The sequence below is a fragment of the Anolis carolinensis genome, chromosome 1 (genome assembly GCF_035594765.1).
Source record: "Anolis carolinensis isolate JA03-04 chromosome 1, rAnoCar3.1.pri, whole genome shotgun sequence".
Classification (NCBI taxonomy): Eukaryota; Metazoa; Chordata; class Lepidosauria; order Squamata; family Dactyloidae; genus Anolis; species Anolis carolinensis.
The window spans coordinates 316,072,555-316,100,514 of NC_085841.1; the positions used below are offsets into that span (position 1 = coordinate 316,072,555).

At 37.7% G+C, this 27,960-nt stretch overlaps 1 protein-coding gene across 19 annotated transcripts in view; it reads right to left on the reverse strand.

The window, feature by feature from the left end:
* The window catches only part of ryr3 (ryanodine receptor 3), a 342,095-nt gene that overhangs the window by 193,446 nt on the left and 120,689 nt on the right, over nt 1-27,960 (reverse strand). For all 19 annotated transcript variants that reach the window (XR_010001819.1, XM_062967304.1, XM_062967301.1 and 16 more), the window contains 13 exons: nt 26,711-26,846; nt 25,240-25,335; nt 24,134-24,252; nt 23,407-23,540; nt 21,330-21,571; nt 17,300-17,492; nt 9,695-9,911; nt 9,404-9,508; nt 7,509-7,612; nt 5,596-5,679; nt 2,939-3,098; nt 2,305-2,452; nt 926-1,131 (listed from right to left, as the gene is read on the reverse strand). Coding sequence is in view for 18 of the 19 variants with exons in the window: in XM_062967304.1 (XP_062823374.1) it covers nt 926-1,131; nt 2,305-2,452; nt 2,939-3,098; nt 5,596-5,679; nt 7,509-7,612; nt 9,404-9,508; nt 9,695-9,911; nt 17,300-17,492; nt 21,330-21,571; nt 23,407-23,540; nt 24,134-24,252; nt 25,240-25,335; nt 26,711-26,846 (1,944 nt within the window). In the remaining variant the exon portion in view is untranslated. The remainder of the gene's footprint in view (nt 1-925; nt 1,132-2,304; nt 2,453-2,938; nt 3,099-5,595; nt 5,680-7,508; nt 7,613-9,403; nt 9,509-9,694; nt 9,912-17,299; nt 17,493-21,329; nt 21,572-23,406; nt 23,541-24,133; nt 24,253-25,239; nt 25,336-26,710; nt 26,847-27,960) is intronic.

Sequence of the window (27,960 nt, forward strand, 5' to 3'; positions counted from 1 at the left end):
TGCCAAGAAGGAGGAACTGCCCTCTTGACAGACTGATTTCTTGTTTGGACTAAACCACTTTATTGTACCCCATGTATATTTCCCAGAGCAGCTTTTTAATACAATTATCTAGCAAAGCAACTGTGACATTTATGCATTGCTATATTCAGGGGCTTCTTTTAAATCCTTCTCTCAGAATATTGAATATGTATGGAAAACCCCATCCAGTTGTGGAAGAACTATTTTACTCCCAATTTTTTTTCTGAGAAAACTCTTCACATAGAAAGGTCATGGAGATAGCAAAGGAGATAGTCACAGTTGATGTTCAAAATACCACTCCATTCCTATTCAAGCCTCCATCCATCTTCCAATGGTTAGAAAATTAAAATTTAAAATCTGGAAAATTAGTTTTGATTTTAACATGGTGTTATTTCCAAAAAAACATTAAAATATCTAATGGAACACAAGCACACACTGAGAAATTAAACACTGTATATACCGTCTGAAAAACATGTAAGCTATACTCACAAATAGTTTAAGATGCCATCGATCACTCCCTCATAACATATTCACTGTTTCTCTCTCAAGTAAGTACTGTCAAGAGGGAATCATTTCATGTATATTCATTTTCAAAGTGAAACAGTGATTACAGAGAAAATTCTTTAAATATTGATTTAATATGTGACCTTGTGAGACCATTACACATGATATGATAGCTTAGAAAATGTCTAATTTCTATTTCAAATGCAGTACAGCAAATTTACAAAATGCCAAGAACTAGGCTGACTGACATTTTAACACATTTACCACTATTTTACCTTCTCTTGAATTATCTGATGCCTGCAGATACACATATTCAGTTTAAACAGGAAAGCTATTTTTTCACTAGAGTTGTTTAGCCAGATTTAGACTTGTCCTCTATTTAATTTTAATGAAATGTACTAACTTTGCTGCCTTCAAACACAAATGCTTGGTCATCAGCTCCTAGTTCAAGGTCAGGCCGACAACCTGGCCTTGCCCATCCAACACGCATGTCTCCTCCTGTAACCGCTTCAAATTCAAAATACCATTTTCCAGTCTTCACTGCGTAAGACTTCTCCACTCTGAAGAAACGTATCTTATCTATGCTTATTTTTTCCACAGTTTGGTCAGCTGAAAAGCAAAAGAAAGTGCAATAGCTGTTAGTGAGCCTTCCAGGGGTTTGTGGGCTCGGATTTTGAAAAAATAAAAAATCTGAAGCATCCAGAATAATCCTTTATTTATTTATGTGGCACATGCACATTGCAGTAAGTGTTCTGATATGTCACAGACATATGGGGATATGTCAGAAAATTTATAGTTAGTTACGTAATAACTTGCCTTTGTACCAGGATGGGGCATATAGGCAAGAAGTCATTCTTCAAAGTAAGAGTACTTGAATAACCAACTTGCTCTATGCATAGCTGCCCCAGTTTAAGGTGGACACAGCTACTCACTCCACCTTAAGGAATCTTTCTTTGAACTATGACTCATAATCCAAATGTATGCTCTCTGGTGTTTTTGTTTGTTTGTTTTAATTTTGCTGCTCCTTCAAGCTGCATAACTTGCCCTGGGAAAAAGAGAGATCATAACAGCTAGTTGACAGCTCCCTCAGTATAGGAGAAGCCCTGCAGGGCCTCTTTCCAACATTCAAAGGCCAAATGAAGCTTTCCTTCCCAGAGATTATGAGGCTTTCAGAAACAAATCATGCTTATGTTTATCCACCATAAGAAGACATGGTTTGTCTATCAATTGCCACCCTCCAGTCAACCACTGCTCAGACTGATACAGATTTATCCAGTTGATAATGTCTGGTGAGAATAAGAGTGCTGAGCCTAGCACTGACCTGCAGATTTCCATCAGTGGAAAAAAAACAACAATGGAGGCTTGACCGAGTGCTTGTGCTTCTCTAGTTATTTTGGTACATATTCCAAGGAGGATTTGCTTACCATAGTAGTCATAATAAAAGACGGAGGAAAACAACAGGCAAAGGAGAATGAGAAAGGGATGAAAGAAGAATAGAGAAGCAGGAGAGGTATAGGAGTAGTGCTATGCAGAAAGATAGAAAAGCCAAAATGTTGGTTTAGATTATGCAAAAGGAGGGAGAAGTAAAAGAACATAATCTTGCCAATCTGTTCTGGGCTAAGACAAGGGGCGGATTTAAGGATAGAGTCTTAACAGTTAAGGTCATATGATTTCTTGTCTTGTCTCAGCAGCAGTAGGAGATAGCCAATCAATGAATAGCAAAAATGGTTAGAATCACAATGACACAACTGAAAATATTGATAATAAAATGGTAAAACATACCTAATTCTTGATCTGGTGGTTCAATGTTATATCCATAACCAGCAAAGGTGCGAACAGCTTCACGTAGGCTATCTCTGTTTGACTTCTTAGTACGTTCATCTAATAATGTATATGGCACCAATCGTGGATTTCTTTTGTTTTTGAGATCCTAAGAAATGCAATATAGGCAATAAAGCAACCAATTTTATAGCGATATGATAAAATATGTCATGGCAGACAAACCTCAATTGTTCCTTTTGTGAGGTTTAAGTGAAGATATACTAACAATAAATAAAGCGCTAGTTAACCGAACAAGCAAATGCAATTGCTGTACTAACCAAGCAAACCCCCATGGCATATGAACACATGTTTGCACAAAAACCTGCATTAATAATTAGGCCTTTAAGATAAACTTATAGCCAATGCAAAGCCAGTTCAAGATACTGAGGTCTTTATGTGACGAATACAAGAGTCATGTGATAGCATGAAGATTCAATAAAACTGAGCTATCACAAGTATTCCAATTGAACAGAGTAAATATGAAGAAGGCCAAACTTTTCCCAAATTAAATGTATCATCTTAAATATATGTGGATTTCACCTCCCAAATCACTGGAACATTATTTAACAATATTTATTTTTATTAAAAAAATTACCTGTTGAATGCCATATGTCCATCCTTGTTTTATTCTGTCTTTTGCCCAGACGTTATGTGCATTCTCTGCAAGTTTATCAACCAATGCTTCTTGGGGAGGCAACAATTTTACTTCAGAGAGGTCTAGAGGGGCTGGCTTATAGCCATTTGACATCATATAACTGCAAACCAGCAAAATAACAGAGCAACAGTGGGGAATTTAATCAGATTTCCACAGGAATAATATGTAGCTAAGTACCATATACAAAGTTGTTAAAAGATTCCCAAGTGCATGCCATTATTTAAGAGGAAATTGGTATAATCTTGGAACTCAAAAATAACAAGAGCAATTCACATTAGTAAACAACTTCAAGAAAAATAGTTGAGGAAAGAGAAAAAAGCATCAGTATAAAATCTGTTGAAACTTCTAAAGATACCCCTGAACCATAACATTTAATATCTCAATTGTTCTACCAGCGTGGAACTTCACTGTTAACATAGGGCTTATCCACATTGTAGAATTAATGTAGTTTGACAGTACTTTAATTGGGATGTCTCAGTGCTATGGAACCCTGGCACCATTGGTGAGGCACCACAATGCATTGATGGAGAAGGTTAAAGACGTACAGTTTCCACAATCTTATAGCACTGAGTCATGTACTTAAAGTGGTTTTAATTCTACAGCAGTGTTGTCAAACTTGTGCTCCTCCAGATGTTTTGGATTTCAGTTTCCATAATTTCTGGCCATTGGACAAGATGGCTAGGGCTTCTGGGAGTTGGAGACCCAAACATCTGAAGGGCCACAAGTTTAACACCTTTGTCCTACAGTATAGGTGCACACGCAGACTATCCTGTTTGATATGTCACAGCAAAACATAACTTGTGTCAGCACACCAAACATCCATATTGTGGGTTCAAAAAAGAATGCTGAATGGATCTGAAAATAAAAGATTCTTAGTGTTGTCGAAGGCTTTCATGGCCGGGATCACAGGGTTGTTGTATGTCTTTCGGGCTGTGTGGCCATGTTCCAGAAGCATTCTCTCCTGACGTTTCGCCCACATCTATGCCAGGCATCCTCAGAGGTTGTGAGGTATGGATAAACTTTATCCATACCTCACAACCTCTGAGGATGCCTGCCATAGATGTGGGCGAAACGTCAGGAAAGAATGCTTCTGGAACATGGCCACACAGCCCGAAAGACATACAACAGCCCCAAAAGATTCTTAGCGGATTGCTAAACCTGTGCAAAAAGACAGTCAATCCTTTCTTATAAGGAACATTGAATTCCATTGAAAAGCATTCTACCTACATTCATAATTAACCTTAGAACTTAAGACAAGTGGGAAAGAAAGGGAAAATCAAGTCATTTAAAATGTGGTGCCAAGAAAAGAGTTCTCAGGCCCCTTCTACACTGCCATATAAAATGATTACCTGCTTTGAACTGAATTACGTGGCAGTGTAGACTCATATAATCCATTTCAAAGCAGATAATGTGGAGTATCTGCTTTGATAATCTGGGTGCCCTTCCAGGCTGGCCCTAAATCCCAGAACTTGATCCCAGGTTGTCTGTTTATCCCAGATAATCTGGCAGTGTGGACTCATATAATCCAGTTTAAACAACAACAAGAAAAACAACAACATGAATACTTTATTTATAACCCACCATCTCTTCCCGAAGGGACTCAAATCCTGGGATATAGGGCTTGTCTGGAAGGGCCCTGGATTATATGGCACTGTAGAAGGGGCCTCAGATACCATGGATATTCACACAGGCAAATAAATGGGTTCTAAATCATACCTGAACTTTCCTTAGGAGCCAAAATGACTAAATTGTAAATACAGTTGAGTCTCACTTATCCAAGACTCGCTTATTCAAGGTTTTGGATTATCCAAGGCATTTTTGTAGTCAATATTTTCAATATATCATGATATTTTGGTGCTAAATTTGTAAATACAGTAATTCCAACATAACATTATTGCGTATTGAACTACTTTTTCTGTCAAATTTGTTTTATAACATGATGTTTTGGTGCTTAATTTGTAAAATCATAACCTAATTTGATGTTTAATAGGCTTTTCCTTAATCCCTCTTTATTATCCAAGATAATTATCCAGGTTCTGCTGGCCCATTTAGTTTGGATAAGTTTGGATAAGTGAGACTCTACTGTAACTGCAAGTTTTAAGATACAGCCCTCCCTCTAAGGGTAAAGAATTCTCTTTAGGGAATGCAATGTCATCCATTCATCTCCCCTGGTAACTACACCTGTGTAGGTGGATAGGCTCAGTCAAGGAAGCCACAACTGAGTTTATAAGATGGTAGCATGGGAGTAAGTTAACAAGATGACTTGCAGGTCTCTCATTCATCACCTGAAGCCAACTTGATGGCATTTAACAACAAAGGCAGTGTCCAAGACAAAATATACAGCTTGTATATGTCTATCCCACTCCATCTCCATCTGTTAACAAAGATTCAGTACTGGGCACAGAAAGAAAGATGAATTATACTGTAGGAACCAGCGATCATAAATCATTGATTCCACATCAGTGTCCATAGATAACCACAATTCAATATCCTTTGTCATGATTCTACACTGCAAATGAAACAGCAAATCACAAAACAATTAAATAAAAATACATGACATCAATAGATATGGTCATTGCTATAAATAAAGAGCTTACTTTTTTGGAAGTTTTATTTTTTTAAGGTCTTCCTCTGCTCCTGGATTTGTATGTACAATATGGCATCCAAGAGCCAAAAGAGTTCTATAAAAGTAAAGAGTTATAGAAATATTATAAAATATACTAGGACTGTGGTTAAAGCATGCTTCAATGTAGAATGTATTTCTTTTCTCTCATATGATTTTTATTTTCCCCTTTTATTTCAGAATCAAAGGACTACTGCAAGCAGGAACAAGACACATTTTCCTTGACTTCCATTCACTTCTTTCTTTTCCCTATTCAAGCAGTTCTAACAAACTATTATTTATTGACCTCTGCTTTAATACAAATTTATTTTAAACAAGTATTAGCCTTATGAATTGGGTATTAACAAAACAATCATTGCCACACCTACCCAAAAATATATTCTACTGGCTTCCAAATAAATACATTTAAGACTGTAGCCTTTAAATTTAGTTTTTATCTATATAATGTATTCAAATATTCATAATCTAGTTTTACAAAACAAAACAAAAATATTTTAGTCAGTTCCATGAACCAACACTGTGAAAGTTTTTATTTGCTTGTGTTATTATAGTCTGGCTTCAATAATTAATGATTGTTTCTGAGGTCATATACTAGCTGGTAGCTCTTCTATGCTTATGCTTTCTACTAAAATATTAATATGTAAATTAAAACTGGAGATAATTGGAATAATTGGAATTGGAACTTCTAACAAAGGTTTGAGTTTAATACTTTGCTGGAACAGAATACAGAAAAAGAGAATGCTAGAAGACTCCCTTAGAGCAGTGCTTCTTCAATTATTTGATATGGGGAAATGGCATCTTTTTTCCCAGTGTCATGGATCACAGTACCACCTGGCTACTGGTTTCAATTGTCTCTTTTTTACCTAGAAGCTCCCCAGGGACACCAGAAGGTCCAGGGACCCCCATTGAGTAACTCTGCTTTAGAGAAAATTGGTGAGTGTCATAATAAAGGATAAGGACATAGAAATTACTTCATAATTCATTACTCTTGAGGTATAATCTCCAAAAGAACAAAATATGCTTTTGGTGTTCATATTTAAGCCAAGAATTAAAAGGTGCTCTGCCTCTGCAGGCATGTGAGCAATGAAGTGATATTTAAGACTATGCCATGACTCTTCCTCCCATTACTCACATGACTGCAAGGGCACATATGAAGTATTTATGCCTAGGACTAGAATCCTACACTCATTTCCTAGAATATGTCCAACTGAACTTAATGAAATTAATTCTTAGTAGACATATAAGAACAGAAGAGCAGCCAAGTTGAATACAAGGTCTGTATTCTGTTTACACAGTGAACAATAAACTATCTGAGGGGAAACCCACTAGCAAGAATCAAGTGCACATTTTCACATTTCAAGTAACTGATGGCACAATGCTTCTGATATTGGAGGAGATGCATAGCCATCCTGACTCATTCTCCATGAATTTATATAATCTAATATTCATATTGGCAGCAAAAACCCTCCCCTGGGCAGTAAGATCCACAGTTTGTACTCTATGAAGTCCTTCAATTTAACTGTCCCAGATCTCTTAACATTCAGCTTCAATCTATGACTCTTTATTCTAGTATTACAAGAAAATTTAAAAAAAAACATTTTTCTGTATATTTTCTGCGCAACATGCAATATGCTTTCCTCTCTAACTGTATATATGACAGAAACCTTCTGAAACAATTGATTTGATACAAAGTTAATCATGCTTAGAGTAAACCTATTGAACTTAATGGGGCAAGTAATTTCCAACTAATGTATGTCCCATTGTTTTCAGGGCATTTATTTTACACATGTCTATGTTGGGATTCATTCCAGTTAAATATGATAACAAAATGTTCTATTGGAGAATTAAATCAAGTATGGCAGTTTTTATTGTTGTTTTATAACTCACTTCAGAGTTTCTGTTGACATTTGCAAGTTATAATTCTTCTCTGTTTCAGGTAATTTTGAAAATTCCACCAGACAAGGGTGCTGCCTTTTGTTATCATCTCGTATCTACAATGAAATTGATAAAAGAGATTTAAGAAATCTTACATTCTTTAGCAAAACAAAAATAGACTTGTTTTTCCACAGATACAATTTGAGAGCACAGCCAACCATCAAAAATGTCAAGTGGACTGTTTTTCAGAGGTATATAAGTAACACTATACAAACTATAACAAATGACATACAAGAGATACATGACATAAATCACAACTTCTCCCTAAAATCTGGGTACAGAACTTGCAGGTAAGCTCCCCGAAGACAAAAACTAGGGAGATTTTGAAGCCTCTATAAAAATGCCTCTATGGGGACATGGGGCTGGCGTACTTGGGGCATTGCTGAGCCTATTTAAGGCAGTCTGTTCCTCTCAACAACCTCTTTTTGACTTCAGTTCATTTAAGTTGACTGTACACTTGGGATCTGGTGATTCAACCAGGGTGGTCATTGGATTTGACACCTGTCCCTCAGCAGAAGATCCAAATTATGTTGCTCCCCCTCAAATAATTGGTAGTTGCCTAGGTATGATCAGTTGGCATGTGAGGTCAATAAAATAGCCAACTATTTATCCATACATTTGTGTCTGGCCTTGTCATTTCATGGTGGGACTTCAAGGTCCCCTCTTCGTGGCCCACCCTCCCACCCACAGTACAGCATGAGCAATATTCTGATCACCTTCGGGGCTGGGTAGGATTTTCCCCTTAAAAGAAAATTTTAAAGGGGGGGGGTTGCCTACCCCATACTACATCTACCGAAAAAGGAATTCATGAGGGTGGTTCCATCTGGCTGAAATTTGAGGAGAGTAACAGCTGGTGTTCACCTTGGCACCCAATTTGGGATGAAGAGAGGCTCTCCCTGGAACAGTCTCTCTAGGTTGAGGGGCTTGGGGGGTTGGAAATGGGGCTACTCTTGGGGCTTGAACAGGTGTTTGGTTAATTTTCCCAAGATTGTGGAGCCTGTGAAGGGAACCGCCCAGAAGGCCCATCCATTATGATTGTGCCAGAGTGAATAACCCATTTAAGGTGGGTTTACACTCAAAATTTGGTGATTCACCTTGGGTACGGGGGAAATGGTCACTGGATTTGACATCTGTCTTCAGTAAAAACACCCAAATTATGTTGCTCTTCTTTAAATAATTGGTATTTACCCAGGTATGATCAGTTTGCAAGTTAGGTCAATAAAATGGCCATCTATTTATCTGTAGATGGCCAGATACAGATACATCTGTATCCCTACTTGTTATATCATGGTGGGACTTAAATTGTTCAACACTTGTTGCCATAGTTATGACTGGTTGAAGCAATTATAACAGCACCAATTTATCAGGTTTCACTTGCTTTTTAAAAATCCCATGCATTTCGGAAAGTTTTCACCCCTGTCTAACTGCTTTAAGCTGCTACTAAATTGCTATTATTGTCCAGCAGCAATTTCCACACTTCTTGGGTTTATCTGAATGTCCCATAATTCTTCTCTTCAAGTAAAGTGATTTTGATTCCCAAATGTATTGTTAAAATTTCCCAAGTATCACTACTGCAAAGCATGCATTGTTATATTGTAGAAATGAAAAATGTTCCTCAATCTTGTAACTAGAAACTAGCTTTTACATTCTATAGTATGGCTATGGTTCTCTATTGCTCTTTACTCAATTCCAGGTAATTTTAATATCTGCAAGGTTGTACACCATCGTCTTAAATGCTGCCTCACAAAGCACCCTATAATTATGAATTTAATAAAATGGAAAGCTAATTTTTAAAATTATTATCCCAAGTATTGTTAAGTCTTGTTTTCAACACATTAAAAATGTACCTTGCCATAAGTCCAGCCAAGTTCTATTTTATTCATTCCCCAAAGTTCATGAATATTTTCAGCAAGCTTATCTCTAATCTTCTCAAGATGAAGAGGCAATACAATCTATGAAGAAATTATAAGTTATTACAACATGAAAAAAATTCTCAGCAAAATGTATTTTAATAATGAGCAGGTCATAATTTATAAAATGAACATTAAAAGAGCAATATACTGCTATGTAAAGGTGTTCTGATATATTTAATATTTAATCACATCTTTTTACATATTGTTGTTTTCATCTAAACATACCTGGCTGGTGCTAATTGGACAAGGGATAAAATTAGCTTGGGAGACAAATTGTGTTGTGCCAAGCAAATCTCTAATTCCATTGGAATCTCTCTTATATTCTTTCACTGGCTCCAATTTCATCTTCTCTTTTGGAAGCAAAGCTTCATAGCAAGGCACATAGCCAGTAGGAGGTAGAAACTTGAACTCTCCATGACGTCCACCCATTAAGAAACGCACTCTACATAATTATACATGGGAAAATGATAATATTTAAGAATCATATATCTCATATTAGGAAATCCACCAACATTTCTGCATACTACTATTACTCTTTAAAACAAGGACAACTCTGGGATTACAAGTTTGCCTAACATCTATCCCCCCCCCCCCCCCAGCAAACCAACACATTTAAATGGAGTTGAAATGACCATCAGTACAGTCATGGCACTTGCAATAAAATAATCTTACCTAATTTGTTGCTGTGTGTCTTCAAGTAATTTCTGACTTATGGCAAGCAACCCCTAAAGCAATGGCAGAATGGGCATCCCTGGATGACTGCAACCCCCTTTATATGGAGCAGCCTTGAAAACTCTCAGAAAATGCCAGTGTCCAAAGAGCTGCAGCCTGGCTGCTGCAGAAAATTTTGTTGTACAAAATTTGGATGCAAACTATTTGAAAAAAACCATTAGCCTGGCCAAGCTTTAAGATCTTGGGAAGTGTTCTTTCTCTCAGACTCACAACTGCTAATGTACATTTAGTAGAGATAAGGAAGAAGACCCTTATTGCTGCTTGCTGTGGAATTCTCTCCAACAAGAAACTCAATCGGCCCACTTTCTGCCAACTTTTTACCATCAGACGGGCTGTGTGGATTTTATCTGTATGGCTGATCGAACATATTAATTGGCCTCATATGTTTATTAAGGAAATACATTATCTGTTACTATTTTTGAACAAGCAATGCATAGAAGTGGAAGAAGACAATAGGATATGAAGGACAAGAGATCTCTTCCAGAAAATCAGAAACATCGGAGGCAAATTTCAGGCAAAAATGGGCATGATCAAAAACAAAGATGGCAAGGACCTAACAGAAGCTGAAGAGATCAAGAATAGGTGGCAAGAATATACAGAAGATCTGTATAGGAAGGATAATAATATAAAGAATAGCTTTGATGGTGTGGTGAGTGAATTAGAACCAGACATCCTGAGGAGTGAGGTTGAATGGGCCTTAAGAAGCATTGCTAACAACAAGGCAGCAGGAGACGACGGGTCCCAGCTGAGCTGTTTAAAACCTTGTAAGGTGATGCTGTCAAGGTGATGCATGCCATATGCCAGCAAATATGGAAAACACAAGATTGGCCATCAGATTGGAAAAAATCAATTTGTATCCCCATACCAAAAAGGGAAACGCTAAAGAATGCTCAAACTTCCGTACAGTGACACTTATTTCCTATGCCAGTAAGGTAATGCTCAAGATCCTGCAAGGCAGACTCCAGCAATACATGGAGCGAGAGTTGATGTCCAAGCTGGGTTCAGAAAAGGCAGAGGAACGAGAGACCAAATTGCCAATATCCGCTGGATAATGGAGGAAGCCAGGGAGTTTCAGAAAAACATCTACTTCTGCTTTATTGACTATTCTAAAGCCTTCGACTGTGTGGATCATAATAAACTATGGCATGTTCTTGGTGGTATGGGGATACCAAGTCACCTTGTCTGTCTCCTGAGAAATCTGTATAAAGACCAAGTAGCCACAGTAAGAACAGATCACGGAACAACAGACTGGTTCAAGATTGGGAAAGGAGTGCGGCAGGGCTGCATACTTTCACCCTCCCTATTCAACTTGTACGCAGAACACATCATGCGACATGCGGGGCTTGAGGAATCCAAGGCCGAAGTTAAAATTGCTGGAAGAAACATTAACAACCTTAGGTATGCAGATGATACCACTCTGATGGCCGAAAGCAAGGAGGAGCTGAGGAGCCTTATCATCAAGGTGAAAGAAAAAAGTGCAAAAGCTGGGTTGCAGTTAAACATCAAGAAACCAAGATCATGGCAACTACACCTATTGATAACTGGCAAATAGAGGGAGAAAACATGGAGGCAATGACAGACTTTATATTTCTAGGTGCGAAGATCACTGCAGTTGCAGACTGCAGCCAGGAAATCAGAAGACATTTACTTCTTGGGAGGAGAGCAATGGCCAACCTTGACAAAATAGTGAAGAGCAGAGACATCACACTGGCAACGAAGGTCCGCATAGTCAAAGCAATGGTATTCCCCATAGTAACCTATGGATGCGAGAGCTGGACCATAAGGAAGGAAGGAAGATAGACGCTTTTGAACTCTGGTGCTGGAGGAAAATCCTGAGAGTGCCTTGGACCAAAAGAAGATCCAACCAGTCCATCCTCCAGGAAATAATGCCCGGCTGCTCACTGGAGGGAAGGATATTAGAGGCAAAGCTGAAGTATTTTGGCCACATCATGAGGAGACAGGAAAGCTTGGAAAAGATCACGATGCTGGGGAAAATGGAAGGAAAAAGGAAGAGAGGCCGACCAAGGGCAAGATGGATGGACTGTATCCTTGAAGTGACTGGGTTGACCTTGAAGGAACTGGGGGCGGTGACGGCCGACAGGGAGCTCTGGCGTGGACTGGTCCATGTGGTCACGAATAGTCGGAGACGACTAAACGACTGAGCAGCAGCAGTTACTTGAAAAAAACAACGAAGTATCATGTGGCACCATGATAAAGAGTTACAACATTTTTTATGGCATAAGCTTTCATAGACTTGTAGGTATTACGTACTTGCTGATTGGTTGAAATTTTAATAACCTAACCTCTAGAAGAGGAGCCCCGGTGGTGAAGTGTGTTAAAGCACTGAGCTGCTGAACTTGCAGACCAAAAGGTCCCAGGTTCAAACCCCGGGAGCGGGGTGAGCGCCCGCTGTTAGCTCCAGCTTCTGCCAACCTAGCAGTTTGAAAACATGTCAATGTGAGTAGATCAATAGGTATGGCTCCGGGGGGAAGGTAACGGCGCTCCATGCAGTCATGCTGGCCACATGACCTTGGAGGTGTCTATGGATAACGCCGGCTCTTCAGCTTAGAAATGGAGATGAGTACCAACCCCCAGAGTCAGACATGACTGGACTTAACGTCAGAGGAAACCTTTACCTTTTTTAACCTCTAGAAAACTATCCCAGGGAAGTCACAACACAGTTAAGTAGCCAGCTGCAATAAATCACTCTGACCAACAGGTCGTGAGTTCGAGGCCAGCCCGTGTAGGGGTGAGCACCTGACAATTAAAATAAAAAATAGCCCCTGCTCGTTGTTGACCTAAGCAACCGAAAGATAGTTGCATCTATCAAGTAGAAATTTAGGTACTGGTTTGCGGGGAGGCAAATGTAACTAATTTTTGACACCATAAAAATCATCCCGTTTGGAATGAGGAAGTATCCATCAAGATGCCACAGTGGATAATGAAGCAGCTGCTCCTCCTGTGGCCGGAATTGAGCATCTCCTCAGGAAGCTGGAAGCTGGAGTATGTTAAATCACCTCTGCATTTCTGTCTCTGTCTCTGTCTCTATGTTTATATGGCATTGAATGTGCACATTGTGATCCCCCCTGAGTCCCCTTCGGGGTGAGAAGGGCGGAATATAAATACTGTAAATAAATAAATAAATAAATAAATAAATAAATAAATATTATCTTTAAAAATCAAGTTAGAATACAAAACTAGTCATCATTGCCAGACTCAAGATAACACTCTCCCAACCTATGAAACTCAGGTTCAATTATTGACTTGGTGAGTAGGTTTTTTCCCTCCATCAGGCATGGAAAACTTCACGATATCACTGTTAATCTAATCATCATAGGAAAGTCTCATTATGTCACCAAGGAAGAGACTCTAATACAAATTCTAGCTCTATAAGACATACATTTTTATTCCTAATTCATAAGAACTTAAGTTTGTAAGGTGCTATTAAGACTCTGTTTCTGCTGCAACATGGGCTAAAGTTACAGATAGTTATGAGTCAGATCACTACACTGCAAATTGTTACAGCAGCCAGTATAATCATACTGGAATTGTTTCACATAAATGACTTTCACACAAAATCCGACAGTTATGGCTATGAGCCAGACTTTCTGTGATTTCCATGTCTGGAAATCTATTCTGCTCTGTTCAAGACCATGGCATTTATGCATAATCAACTCACAATTTGGAACAAAAAAATACATATTCATCAGTCATAAACCAATCATGTGGAAAAACCTAAGAAAACAAGTGTATAATTTAGTTAAGTCAACTACTAACAAAATATAATGTTTTCAAACCTTCAATAAACTGTATAGGGAATATACAGTGTTACTCCCCAGAGTAACTTATAGTTTAAGCATAACATTGTTGCAAATAAAATTTCAGATGCAGCACAATTAATCACCCAGAATTTATTCACTCTACATTACTGTATATGTGGAAAAAATGTATACACTATTAAAATTTAAGTAATAATGTAGATGATGTAATTTAAAATCCTTAGCTCCTGGTTTACATTCTTATAAAAACAGATGGAATTCAGATCTGAGAATCAAGCTAAATTTGTACACGGGAAAATTACTTTTCATTCAATCTCATTATCGACATGAGATGTCCAACTAAATCTTATATATTATCAAAATTATGTTTACATTATACTGTGTATCAGTTCATTTTCAAACATAGGAAGACTCATGCTGGAAGTCACTCCTATAGTGATGTCCAGTTATCAAGATCTGCCTTCTCCACCTTTTTTGGTTATATGTCCTGACAAAAATTAGTACCATACTTGATAAATTATTTACAATGAAAGATTAACATTTTTATTGGGATATAGAATCCACGGGATTGAAAGGATGAACAAGAGAATGATTTGCCAGAGATATACAGACAGCTGAACATAGATTTTTGCAAAACTAGCAAATATGTCTATGCAGATTCAAGTTCTAAAACTGGAATAACTGACTTAATTGAAATCAATCTGGTGCTTTGTAGCTGTCTAGAAAATTACAAACAACATTCTTAATGGCTGTCCATGCAACATGTTCTGCACCCTGTAGAAGCCCATCATCCCTTCATCACATCTCGAATTTGTGGGACAATGAAAACACCTTCTTTTATCTTTGCATCACTTATGCGGGGAAACATCTACAGCAAATAAATTAAGGCTTCACTTTGCTTGTTCATTGCCTTAACAAAATTTTTCATTAGCCCAAGTTTTATGTGTAAAGGCAAAATAAATATCTTCTTTGGATCAACCAGTGGGTCATGTACAACATTATTTTGTCCTGGAACCAATTTATTGCGAGGAGACCAGTCTTTTCTGATATAATGTAAATCTCTTGCTCAACTATTCAACTCGCAAAGGAAACAGAAATACTTTGTGTAACCAAGCTGTAGACCCAGTAGAACTGCAACTATCTTAAGATCATCACACAAATTCCAATTGTACTTCGAGTATTGAAGGCAGTACAGAAGGGTAGATACTGTCATTGCGCAGCAAAACAGCCTTCAAATTTAAGAATCTGTCATGAGTACTCTGATTTTTTCTGTTTGGCAGGGGATTGGACAAGATGGCTCATGTGGTCTCTTCCAGCCCTATGATTTTATGATTGATGAGTCAATAAACAATCACCATTCTGTTGGGTCATGGTTACATCTGAGAGCACAAAACAATCCATTGATGTCACAGCAAAAGGTGAGACTGTCAGCATAGCTAAAATATTTTGTCAAATCTTCATCATAGTGGAAAATTTTGAGATTTTCGTACCGGATGACAAGAGATTCGATCCTTGCAGCCTTGATCCAAGCAGCTCTACCTGACTCTTTGATAAACCCAAATCTCTGACCAGATCTCTCAGCTCTGCCTGAGATACTAAGTGAAGATCGCTGGATGTTGATGCACAAATTCAGAATCAGCATCAGCTTCCATCTGAATTTGATCATAATTATTGTCTACCTCCTCATCCTCTAGTGTCTATGCTTCTGGCACGCCCAAGCAAGTTTCTACATGAGCAGAAATGTGTTTTTGTGGTATTTTAACAGACATGTTACATAATGCTGCTTATGGTTATCAAAGATATGAGCAATCTAAAAATCATGCAAATTACTGTCAAGAAAGAAAATTTCATAATTTTGCAATAATTGTAAAACAAAATTGGCTGTTTCTCAAAAACTTTACATAGTGTGACAATTTTGTAGTTATTTATGTGATCAGCATCAAAAATCTATTTGGTAACAAAATAGGAAACAAAATACCCATTTTTCAGTGAAATCGGGGGGGGGGGGGAGGGGGCGCTGCTAAGGATCTGGAAGGCTGTAGATTTCCAGGATAGATTGCTGTGAGTTTCTTGGGCTGTATGCCCATGTTCCAGCAGAATTCTCTCCTAATGTTTTGATGCATCTGTGGCTGGCATCTTCAGAGATTCTGTTGGCAATGAGGCAAGTAGAGTGTGGAATGTCCAGGGTGGGAGAAAGAACCCTTGTCTATTTAAAGAAAGTAGGAATGGTGGATTTAGCAAGTTTGGTTCTATTTCCTCATTTGGCCTCTTAGATTCACTTCTTTATAGCTCACTAAATGAGTTAGAGTGGGCATTTTTGTGAAGTTTACTCCTCTCTCTTCACCCTAGAGTTCCTTAAATACAAACTTAATTTTTCCAAATTATTTTTAGGTTTTCATCTCTGAGGTTAGTTTCATTCAGATCTTATTTTAAATATTTATATATTAATATGAAACCCATGCCCCAAGGCAAATACACTCAACAAACCCATTAAAAACAACCAGTAAAAAAAATTGAATCCTAGTCTCCAGAGTCATAGTCCAACACATGAGTCATTATGCCACAATGGTTTTCCACCTGGAAGCCTCCTGGGATACAGCTCTCCAATCAAACAACCCCCAATTTCATGCCAACTAAATTGATGTTAGTGTCACTGAAAGAGTATCTGGTAGTATGGATTGAAAATGTATTAACTTTGGCTGAGATTTATTTTTTCCTCTAAAATAGTCCTTAAGTGAAAAAGTGGCTATTGATTAGTATTTTAAAAAGGGAGGATGGGAATTTTTAAATGAAAAATTCCAAAAATCATATTAGAGGCTGAAAATGGAAAAAAGTGAACCCAGCTGAATCTCAAAGGTCTTCTTTCTGTTATTTTTGCTCAATTGAGCAGTGAAACAGAAGCCATATCGATTCATCACTGTTTTTAAAATCTTTTTATGTGAGAAGAGAGTTTGACCTCTTGTTGATGCTGCCAAGAAAGATCCCTGTTCATGCCAGACATAGTGCTATGTGTAGACACTTCCCCATTCATAAATGACAGAGACTTAAATGATTTCACATAGGTCATAAAAAAAGAACATTAAATAATCATTCGTACAGTGCTGGTGTGGGAAGAACTCAAACTAAAGACAAGAGGTGTCAAAGATTCTATAGTTCATTCTCCATCATCTATGACAGGATTCAATGTAATATTTCCTTGTCGCGATCGATAGCTGCAAACTACCTCAAAAGTTCAATGAAGTGAACAGGTTTGAGTATCCCATGAAATACCTTCATAAAGCCTGTTAAACACTTAATGGGAAAGATGAATCTTACTTACTTGACACCTGCAGAAAAGCTTACTACTGGGAAAAAAAGTCCATCAATGTTAAAATTCTCAAACATTCCTTGCACAGGCTGTCCATTAATACGGAACGAAATGCTCGGTGCACCTAAATCCAAGCAACAGCTGACTACATCTTCCGAAGCTATCAAATGTTGATTCACAGATGCAACAGCTCTGGGTATTCGACCTAATAAACAGACAATCAAACAAATAAAATATTTGTTGATTTTTAAATTAGAAAATAAATAAAAGAAACTGAGAATGAAAAGAACTGTAGTGTGTTTGTGGGATTTCAAATCACAGTTTCTTTCATACCCAATCGCATTCACAACCTTGCTTTCAAACACTTTTAGTTAAAATATACAAAGATGAGATACATTTAATAATACTAAAGATACAAGCTGGCCTGCATTTTCCAGCAAGCTAAGCAAATTTTCATTTCCTGGTCCCCGCTCTGGAATTCCCTCCCCAGGGAAATTAGGTTAGCACCAACCCTTACTGTCTTCCAGAAGCAATTAAAAACATGGCTGTTCTGTTGTGCTTTTGAGTAGACAAGTCCATTATAACCTGGTCCATATCTACATTGAAATGCCCTGTTTACTTTTTAGTTTGATTCCCATTCAGATTTATCTTCCCTACCTGTTGTATCTATTTGATGTATGTCCTATTTGTAATAGACACTCCCTAAATCAGTTTTGATTATCGGCCAGATGTTATCCTATATTGGACCTTAATGCCTGGATGACTGTTTAACATTTATTTATTTATTATTTATTTCAATCATTTATACCCCGCCCTTCTCACCCGGGGGGACTCACGGCGGCTTACAATTGGCAATTGATGCCGTTACACTGATATACAATGAACTAAAATGTTAAAACACTTAAAACAGTCATAAAATACAATATACAAAGTTTAAAACAATGCAAAGTGCCCATGCCATTCCTTACGTACCAGACCTTATGCAAGAGCCGTAATTCAGACCGTGTCGAAGCCAACACATGCTTATTCTTCGAATGCCTGCGTACATAGCCAGGTCTTCAGTTTTTTTCTGAACCCCAAAAGGGATGGGCCAGCCGAATGTCACTGGGGAGGGAGTTCCACAGCCGGGGAGCCACCACCGAGAAGGCCCTGTCTCTCGTCCCCACCAGCCGTGCCCTTAACTGTGCTGATTTTAACTATGACCTGTTTAAATTGTTTTTAAATTGTGTTGTCTGATGTCTAAATTGTTATTTTATGATTTTATGTGATTATATTTGGCTTGTTCCCCGTGTGAGCCACCTCGAGTCCCCTGCTGGAGAGATGAGGCGGCATATAATAATAATAATAATAATAATAATAATAATAATAATAATAATAATAATGGAAAACTGAACTGTTTGTTGGAAATGAAAGCTATGGACTTGTCAACATTAGGAGAGGAATTTTCCAGGGAGACTCATTGTCCCCTCTGCTTTTCATTATTGCCATGATCTCTCTGTCAACAATCTTACAAAAAACAAATCTCGGCTATCAAACATCTAAGAATTCTCACAAAATTTCGCATCTGATGTACATGGATGACCTGAAGCTGTATGGGAAAACGGAAACTGAAATCCAGTCTTTGACTAACACTGTCCGAATTTTTAGCGCTGATATCAGCATGGAGTTTGGCTTGGACAAATGTTCGACAGTGGCATTGAAGAAGGGAAAAATCATTGAAAGTGAGGGCATAAATATGCCTAATGGCCAGACAATAAAGTGTCACCAGCCAGAGGCCTATAAATATCTGGGCATATTACAGCTGGACAACATCAAGCATGAACATGTGAAGACTGTGGTCAGTAAAGAATACACACAAAGGGTCAGAAAAATTCTCAAAAACAAGCTCAATGGAGGCAACACCATCAAGGCCATAAACACCTGGGCCATACCTGTCATAAGATATACTGCTGGCATTATAAACTGGACACAGGTGGAACTGGACAATTTGGACAGAAAAACAAAAAAACTCATGACCATTCATCATTCACTGCACCCTCGCAGTGATGTTGACCGGCTATATCTGCCTAGAAGATCAGGGGCCAGAGGACTCTTACAAGTAAAACAAGCAGTCAAAGAAGAAGAACATGCCCTGGCAGAATATGTCAAGCAAAGTGAAGAACCTGCTTTGATTGAAGTCAAAAATCAGAAACTCCTCAAAACACAGCAGACAAAAAACCAGTACAAGAAAGCCACACTACAAACTATAGCTGACAGCTGACACAACAAAACATTGCATGGAAAGTTCCTTGACAAAATTGAAGGAAAAGCTGATAAGGAGAAGACCTGGCTATGGCTCGCGAATGGGACCCTGAAGAAGGACACAGAAGGCCTGATCCTTGCAGCCCAGGAGCAAGCCATCAGAACAAATGCAAATAAGGCCAAGATCGAAAAATCAGCTGATGACCCAAAATGCAGACTATGCAAGGAAACTGACGAAACCATTGATCATATCCTCAGCTGCTGTAAGAAAATCGCACAGACAGACTACAAACAGAGGCACAACTATGTGGCCCAAATGATTCATTGGAACTTATGCCTCAAGTACCACCTCCCAGCAGAAAAGAACTGGCGGGATCACAAACCTGCAAAAGTATTGGAAAATGAGCACGCAAATATACTGTGGGACTTCCGAATCCAGACTGACAAAGTTCTGGAACACAACACACCAGACATCACAGTTGTGGAAAAGAAAAAGGTTTGGATCATTGATGTCGCCATCCCAGGTGACAGTCGCACTGACGAAAAACAACAGGAAAAACTCAGCCGCTATCAGAACCTCAAGATTGAACTTCAAAGACTCTGGCAGAAATCAGTGCAGGTGGTCCCAGTGGTGATGGGCACATTGGGTGCCGTGCCAAAAGATCTCAGCCGGCATTTGGAAACAATAGACATTGGCAAAATTACGATCTGCCAACTGCAAAAGGCCACCCTGCTGGGATCTGCGCGCATCATCCGAAAATACATCACACAGTCCTAGACACTTGGGAAGTGTTCGACTTTTGATTTTGTGATATGAAATCCAGCATTATCTATCTTGTTTTCTGTGTCATTATTATTATTGTGCAAATTGAAATACATATTTTATAGTGTGCACTTCTCTGAAATTTGTGATACATTTCTTCAGTAAAAATGTGTATGTTTTAAAATAAATATGGAAGTAATTGTATTATTCAAACTGCTATCTTCACTATTTGAATTCCAGGTCTGGGGAAAAATAGTATTCTTGAAAAATAAACTAGGTCTCAGTTATTACCTATTATAAAAAATCTAATAGTATTATTATTTCAATAATATTATTGAAATATTAATATAATCTAGACATCCCCCAAGCTAATGTATTCACACTCAAAACTCAAGTTTTCAGGATGGCAAGACTTCATGCTGAAACATGCTATCATGTACTCAATTCACTTTTAAAAACCATCTTAATTGATGATATGTATCAAATACATATGTTTTTCACTTGCTATAAATGTTATTAACTATAATCAGAGTAAAAAAAAAACTGTGAAATACTGTAGAGCAGAGTCCAATACAAAGAAAACTCATTATGTACATTCCTATTATTCAGTTTCAAATACATCGATTTTAAAGTTTCAATTTTCCATTTGAGTTAACACAACAGAGGTATTTTGCTACCAAACTAACATGAATTTAAATTGGGTGTGCAGGAGAGTTTATAGATTATTACCAAAAATCTTATGTATAAGCCAAGGAAAGGTTTTGGGGCAAAAACTATCCATTTTGAGGTGGCCAATGAATAAGTCAAAAGTCATTCTGTAAAGACGGGAAAGAAGAAATGTTGCTTCAGGTGACCACTTGCCTATCTTCCCCCCGCCCAAGCATTCATAAAAGCCAGAAGCAGCACTGCAGGGGAGAAAGTAGAGGGGTTGGTGCTTCTTGATCAAAAGGACTTTGAGGAGGCTAAAGTATTCTCTGGGAGAAAAAAAAAATCTACTTTGATAATGTTGCTCTTGTTCCACTTTAAGTCAGTTCTTACCAGACCATAGATGAAGTCCATCAAAACCATATGAGTATAGGTCATCACCGACTCCATTGCCTCCCCAACCTTCTCCACCTCCAGGATAAGGAGCATAGCCCGATGTTGAGGCCCAGCCAACCCGTAGATGTGTAGGCTCTGCTGTTAAAAAGGGGTCCACTTGATCAATAATTAGTTCAAAATACCATTTCTTATACTGTGCTGAGCCTTCAGCAATTCCCAGGAATATATTTGGTCTCATACTAAAAGAGAGCAGACAAAAATAGTGTATTAGATGCATTGTATTACTTTACACATCACTACATACCTACCCAGTTCCATACTTATTTACTACTAAAGATGAGCACCCATTAATTTGGAAATCCAATAATTTCTAAAAGCCTCAACTTTCTGTTGCCAACTGCCTGCTTCTGCTACTTTGTCTCTAAGTCTCTTTGCCATCAGCTGTCTGCTTCTGCCTTTGAGGTAGTATTTGCGACATTCCTCTACATTTGTCACTATGTTCCTCGGTCTCTCTCCAACCTTGTGTCTCATACACAACACTAGTAGCAAACAAACACGATGAGCAACTGGAGAGACTGAGGATCTGAGAGATGAAGAAATAACAAACAACGGAGATGCAAGGCTCAAGAAAGAGGCAAACACACCCACAAAAGTTAATGAAATTGTGCATGTGCAAGATGGTACACATGGAGACTGATAATATATAGGTAAAGGTAGAGGTTTCCCCTGACATTAAGTCCAGTCATGTCTGACTCTGGGGGTTGGTGCTTATCTCCATTTCTAAGCCAAAGAGCCGGCGTTGTCCGTAGACACCTCCAAGGTCATGTGGCTGGCATGACTGCATGGAGCGCCGTTACCTTCCCGCCTAACCTATTGATCTGCTCACATTGGCATGTTTTCGAACTACTAGGTTGGCAGGAGCTGGAGCTAACAGCGGCTGCTCACGCCGCTCCCGGGGCTTGAACCTGGGACCTTTAGTGCTTTAACGCACTTTGCCACCAGGGCTCCTCGATAATATATATGAAAAGGTATTTTAAAACAATAATAAAAAAACAAACTAATAATCTAAATCCCAAGCCTTTCAGATTAGGAATACCCAACCTGTACATAAAAAACAACATAATTATAAAAAATGTTTATTACAATAGTGCACATTAAAACACAATTGGTAGATAAATCATATAATATTTCTTTGGAACTACCTGACAAGGACACACAGGTTTGTGATCCTGGATTTTATTCTCTGGTTTCCATTCTATCCAACAGTCTGAAGACAAGAATACTTAACTAGCAAAATTTACTTTAAAAAACCAAAAAAGGCACTGCCCCACATAGTTCCTACTCAGTATTCTCAAGCAGCTATGCTCCATTCTATTATCTCTTTCTATTTTCTCACCCTATAGAAACACTAACTTTCCTTTGATCTATATGTATTGATCCAACATAGTAGGTTCATTATTATCTAGCCATCTACTTTTCCTATTGGCAGTCAGTATCACCTCTAGATCATGTGTTTCCAAAGTAAAAACTGGTAACACTGGGAGCCACTACTCAATTTCATCAATTTTCAGTGGAATTGATGAAACAAATGTTCCTATTAGGCCAATCAGATCTTCTGCATGTTTTGCACCTTGGTAAGCAATAACTGCAGGATATCTCCTTTCTCATTTCTTGAATTTCAGCACCTGAGAGATCAATAGTTGTTTATATTTTAGCCTTGGTTGATTTGTTTTGGTACTGAAGAGTTTTTATGTGGCCTAATTTTTTCTAAACAGGCTGAAGGGATATTTTGTTTGCACTGTGTAACTTGAGTTTCAGAGGAGCACATGGGTGACTGGTTTTGTTTGTTTATTTACTGGTTTATTTGTATAAATAGTGCCTTTCCATTGCTGCCTTTGGGGAGAAAGCAAAGGTTTGGAAATGTTGCAGTTTTGATAACTTTAAAAAAAATGATATAGCTCTAAAAACATAGTGTGTTATTGGTAATGCTTGCCATTCCTATTTACAGACATATCTCGTTAAATAAATACAAAAATATAAAGCAAAATCTATGTAACTGATATATACATTTTACCTTGTCACATCATTCACCAGTCGTGTTTGCAAGAGTAAATCTCTTCGTGGAAGAAGATTGTCACAGATTAAGTTCTGATTAGCACGCACTGCTACTCCATTACAGAGACAGAGGGAGCACAGTACATCAAGGACCTGGGAAATATTATTAGAAGTTGATCTTATAACCATCCAGTATAAGACACACTACTGGTTTCATTTTTGAAAAAAATTAACTTCAAAGAACATCATAATCTCATGCAAAAGTCTGAAGTGGGAAAGGGCAGAACCAAGTTTCCAAAGGTTTTGTATATATGATCTCCACCTAAGCCCTTCTCTTGGACACCCTGTGGGAAAATCTGAAAAAGGCCCAAATGCATTCAGAAGCTTTGGAACGAGAGGAAAGTCTGTAAATACGGATGAAGACTGAAGAGAAGTAACTGCGGGACATTCCTGAAACTGGATCCCAATTTGTCAGCTGTGGTCAGCAAAGAATTAAAATTTCTACACCATCAGCTCATAGTACACTGGAAAATAATTACTGTATTTCTGAGGAATTTGATTTAGCATGGCCAAAGAAACAAATACAGATTTAGTATTCACTTTTGTTTTGTTGTTTGTAAAGAAATTGATTCTCATCATTATTTGTTCACTTTTCAATACTGTATTCGTCAGATAACATACTCAATCACCTTGATGGCAATTTTTTTCTGCAAATTAATGATATAACTTGAATTTACCAATCATACCTTATGATTGCGCCCATGTTTATCCAGCAATGAGATTATAGATTTGATATGTCCTTCTTCTATCAAATTTAAAGCTTCTGGACTTTCAATTAAGATGCAATGTAACACTTCCAAAATACCTGTATGAAGGCCACAGGCAAAGAAAGCATTTTGACATGAATAAAGCAGAGTGGGTTGAATATAATTAAAAACTGAAAAAGAACATCATATGGGAAATGAAGATATTATTACATTCATGCAACTTAAACCTATAAAGAATTAAATTGTTTCAAACAGGCTTTAACGCTCCAAGAAAAAAAAAATTTCAATTCAGTCTGTAGTTTCAAAATTAATCCATTATTTAACACATAATACTGTACCGCTATCCAACACCAGCAAAGTCAAAGTCACTTGCCTAATAAACTACTTTTATGGGAATTAAATGAACATATCTTTAGCCTTCCAAATAAAAATGCATGAAATAGTTAAACGATTCTCTTTGAAGTGTCCTAGGATGGATCTGCACAGATCCAAAACCCAGTGCTAATCTAGTATGCTGAATGTCAGATTAGCCCTAGTTATAGTCCTCACATCCACCACAAGGTCAGCAGGGCGTCCCCACTGTCCTGCAGTGCTGAATGTGGTTCAATGCCACTGGATGGCCACTTTAACTGCCCTCACCCATTCGCTGTGTCATGGCTATTTCCAGGTGTGACATGTTCTGCATCACATGCCATGATGTCTTCCGGGGCAATGTGGTGCGGGGGGAGGGAGAGGAGTGCTCCTTGTTATTCCAGTAGATGTCAGAGATTGTCCCCATAGACTTTAAGTTGGGAGAAAATCCAAATTCTGTGCCAGAATTCAGACTTTCCCCAATTATGGCTATGTGGGACAAATCTGCTACTGTATAAGGTGGGCTTGCCCCATATTACTCTGGATTGGTCCTGTGTGGTGTTCAGCTGTCATGGGACTGGTCATCATCTACACTTATGCCAGTGATCAGTGTAGATGTGGGCCAGAGCTAGGAAGAGCTAGGGAGGGAGGATTATTATTCTATGAGTCAACCAAACTATTACTGACAGCCTTAATTAATTAAACAAATTTACATCAAATAAAAATAATCTCACCTGAAGAAGATTCTAGTCGGTCCAATTTACTAATCAGCCAATCAAGATTATTGGAAAATTGAGCACAATTGTTTCTATTACCACGGATGAGAGCAGCTGGGAAAAAAATAGATTTGAGAAAATCTGTCAATGTTACATAGAGGTATTTTAGTACAAAGATGAAATGTAAGGGTCATTTTTTTTATCTAACAAATAAATTCTGTATGCATTGTCTCAAAACTTATAGTTAACATGATTCCAATAAATAACTAAATCTGTAATGGTTTATGGAATACTGTACCAACGATTTGTAATGGTTTATGGAACATTGTCACAGTTCCAGTAGGAATAAACAGTTGTTGTTGTTTATTCATTCAGTCGCTTCCGACTCTTCGTGACCTCATGGACCAGCTCCTTCAAGGTCAAGCCAGTCACTTCAAGGGTACCATCCATTCATCTTGCTCTTGGTTGGCCCCTCTTCTTTTTTCCTTCCATTGTCCCCAGCATCATTATCTTCTCCAAGCTTTCCTGTCTTCTCATTATGAGGCCAAAGCACTTCATCTTTACATCTAACATGCTTCCCTCCACCTAGCAGTTGGACATTATTTCCTGGAGTATGGACTGATTTGATCGTCTTGCGATCTAAGGCACTCTCAGAATTTTCCTCCAAACCCACAGTCCAAATATGTCTATCTTACTTTACTCAGCCTTCCTTATGGTCCAGCTCTTGCATCCATAGGTTAAAAGTTATTTATAATGAATAACCATTTGACAACATTAAACCATCATTTCTGCATCTGATAACATTGCCAAACATAAAGCTATTTGTATCATCCCAATGATCCCCAATGAACAATAACAGCACATGGTAAACTCTTCTAATCCCCTTTTCAGTAAATGAAGACAGGCCTTTTCAGAAAAGGAAAATTGGGTTTCCATCCTGATCCTTTCCTACTTGTCAAGGAAAATATAGTATTTAGAAATAGAGCATAAAGTGCCCCCTGTTGTGGTCTTGCATCTTTCTAATCTCTGTGCAAAGATCTTCAAATTATTGCTCTCCTTCTCTTATTCTCTCTCCTAAATAAAAGGAAAGAAAACTAGTTTTTTCAAACCTCAGCAGGCTAATATCAGATTAATAAAATGAATCATTAATTAATCTCCTAGCTTCAAAACTGCATTATAGACTCTATATTAGAATAGTTGGAATTTGGGAAGTGGATTGATTCTGAATGGAATTTAGAACACTCTAACCTATACTATTCAAGAGAGAGAAGCTAGTTTTCCATTCATCTATCTACCTACTTCCACCTATTTATATAATTCTGTTTCATTTCAGTTCTGCATAACGATAAATAAATACTGTAATCCTCTTAATATACCGTGTTGAATGAATATTTATCAGAATTGGACTATGCTTTAAAAAGTTATTTGTTAAGAGCAGAAATTACCTTATTCTGATTTAACCTTCTCACATGTAGCTGTAATAACTTACCCAATAGCTTGTAAAGAAGATTCAGAATTTCTTTCCATGCTGTACTATTTTCTTCTCTACCAACTCCAGTAAAGTGAGCGGTGCTATAATAGACATTTAATCTATCAATGCAGTTCAAAACCAGTGCCAACATCCCCTGTAAATGGTCATAAATAAACAAAAACATGCTTGAATGTCCAGAAATTTGTTCCTTCTTAATTTTAAATGTTTAAACAAGATTAATGTTTTACATACATTTCAAATGCAGTATCTGAGCTTCAAAATGCTACTCTCTGGCACAAGAATATAAAGTATGTGTAAAAAGATCCATAAACAATATGAGCCCAAAATCAAGGTTTAATCCCAACTGAAATAGAATTGCGAAATCAATGAAGACTTGATAAATCCATGCTCAGATTCACTGGGTCTATTTTAGTGGAATTAATTGTTGGATTTAGGCCATGATATCTTGCCTTACTAACGAAATGGAGATGCTTTACATTAGGAATATGATTATAAGATGAGAGTAAATCAACACTCCTTTTCCAACTATACCTAAAGTGCTGATTGTATTTTAATCTGTAATGGGTTTTATTATTGTTTAATTGTCTTATTATGTTTTAATTGTTAATTGTGTCTATTTCCTTTTTGTCCTAATGAACCTGTATGTTTTCTACCTTATTGTTAGCTGCTCTGAATCCCCGATGCAGAAGAAAAATGGGATATAAATTTAATAATAATAATAATAATAATAATAATAATAATAATAATAATAATTTCCCAGATGTAAAAACACCTTGTTTCCATTACCTAGGAAAGTGTGTGAAGCAACAAGTTGTTGCATCATTATACTTATCACCAGCAAGTGCAAGAATGGGGAAACTATTTTGAAAAATATTGTAAGATAAGAGTAAATCCTTCTCCCACACTAGAGTGAGAGGGACACTCCCCAAACCGATTGATTCTAAATATGTGACTGGCTCACCGAATGCTATTACATAGCTTCAACTAGACTATTTTACTCAATTAAAAGCATTGTCTTTCCTTCCATACTGTACACTTTCACATATCATAAAAGAGTGGTAGGAAATATGAGGCCCTTCAGATGTTACTGACCTATAATTCCCAGGAACTCTAAACAGAAAGCTATAGTTTATTGAAATCTGGAAGCCCACAAAATTCCCACTCCAACTCTAGAACATGGGCATAGGAATACAGCGTTAAAACATAGGCCGATTCTTTGGTCTTTCCCAGAAGGGAGGATAAGGGAA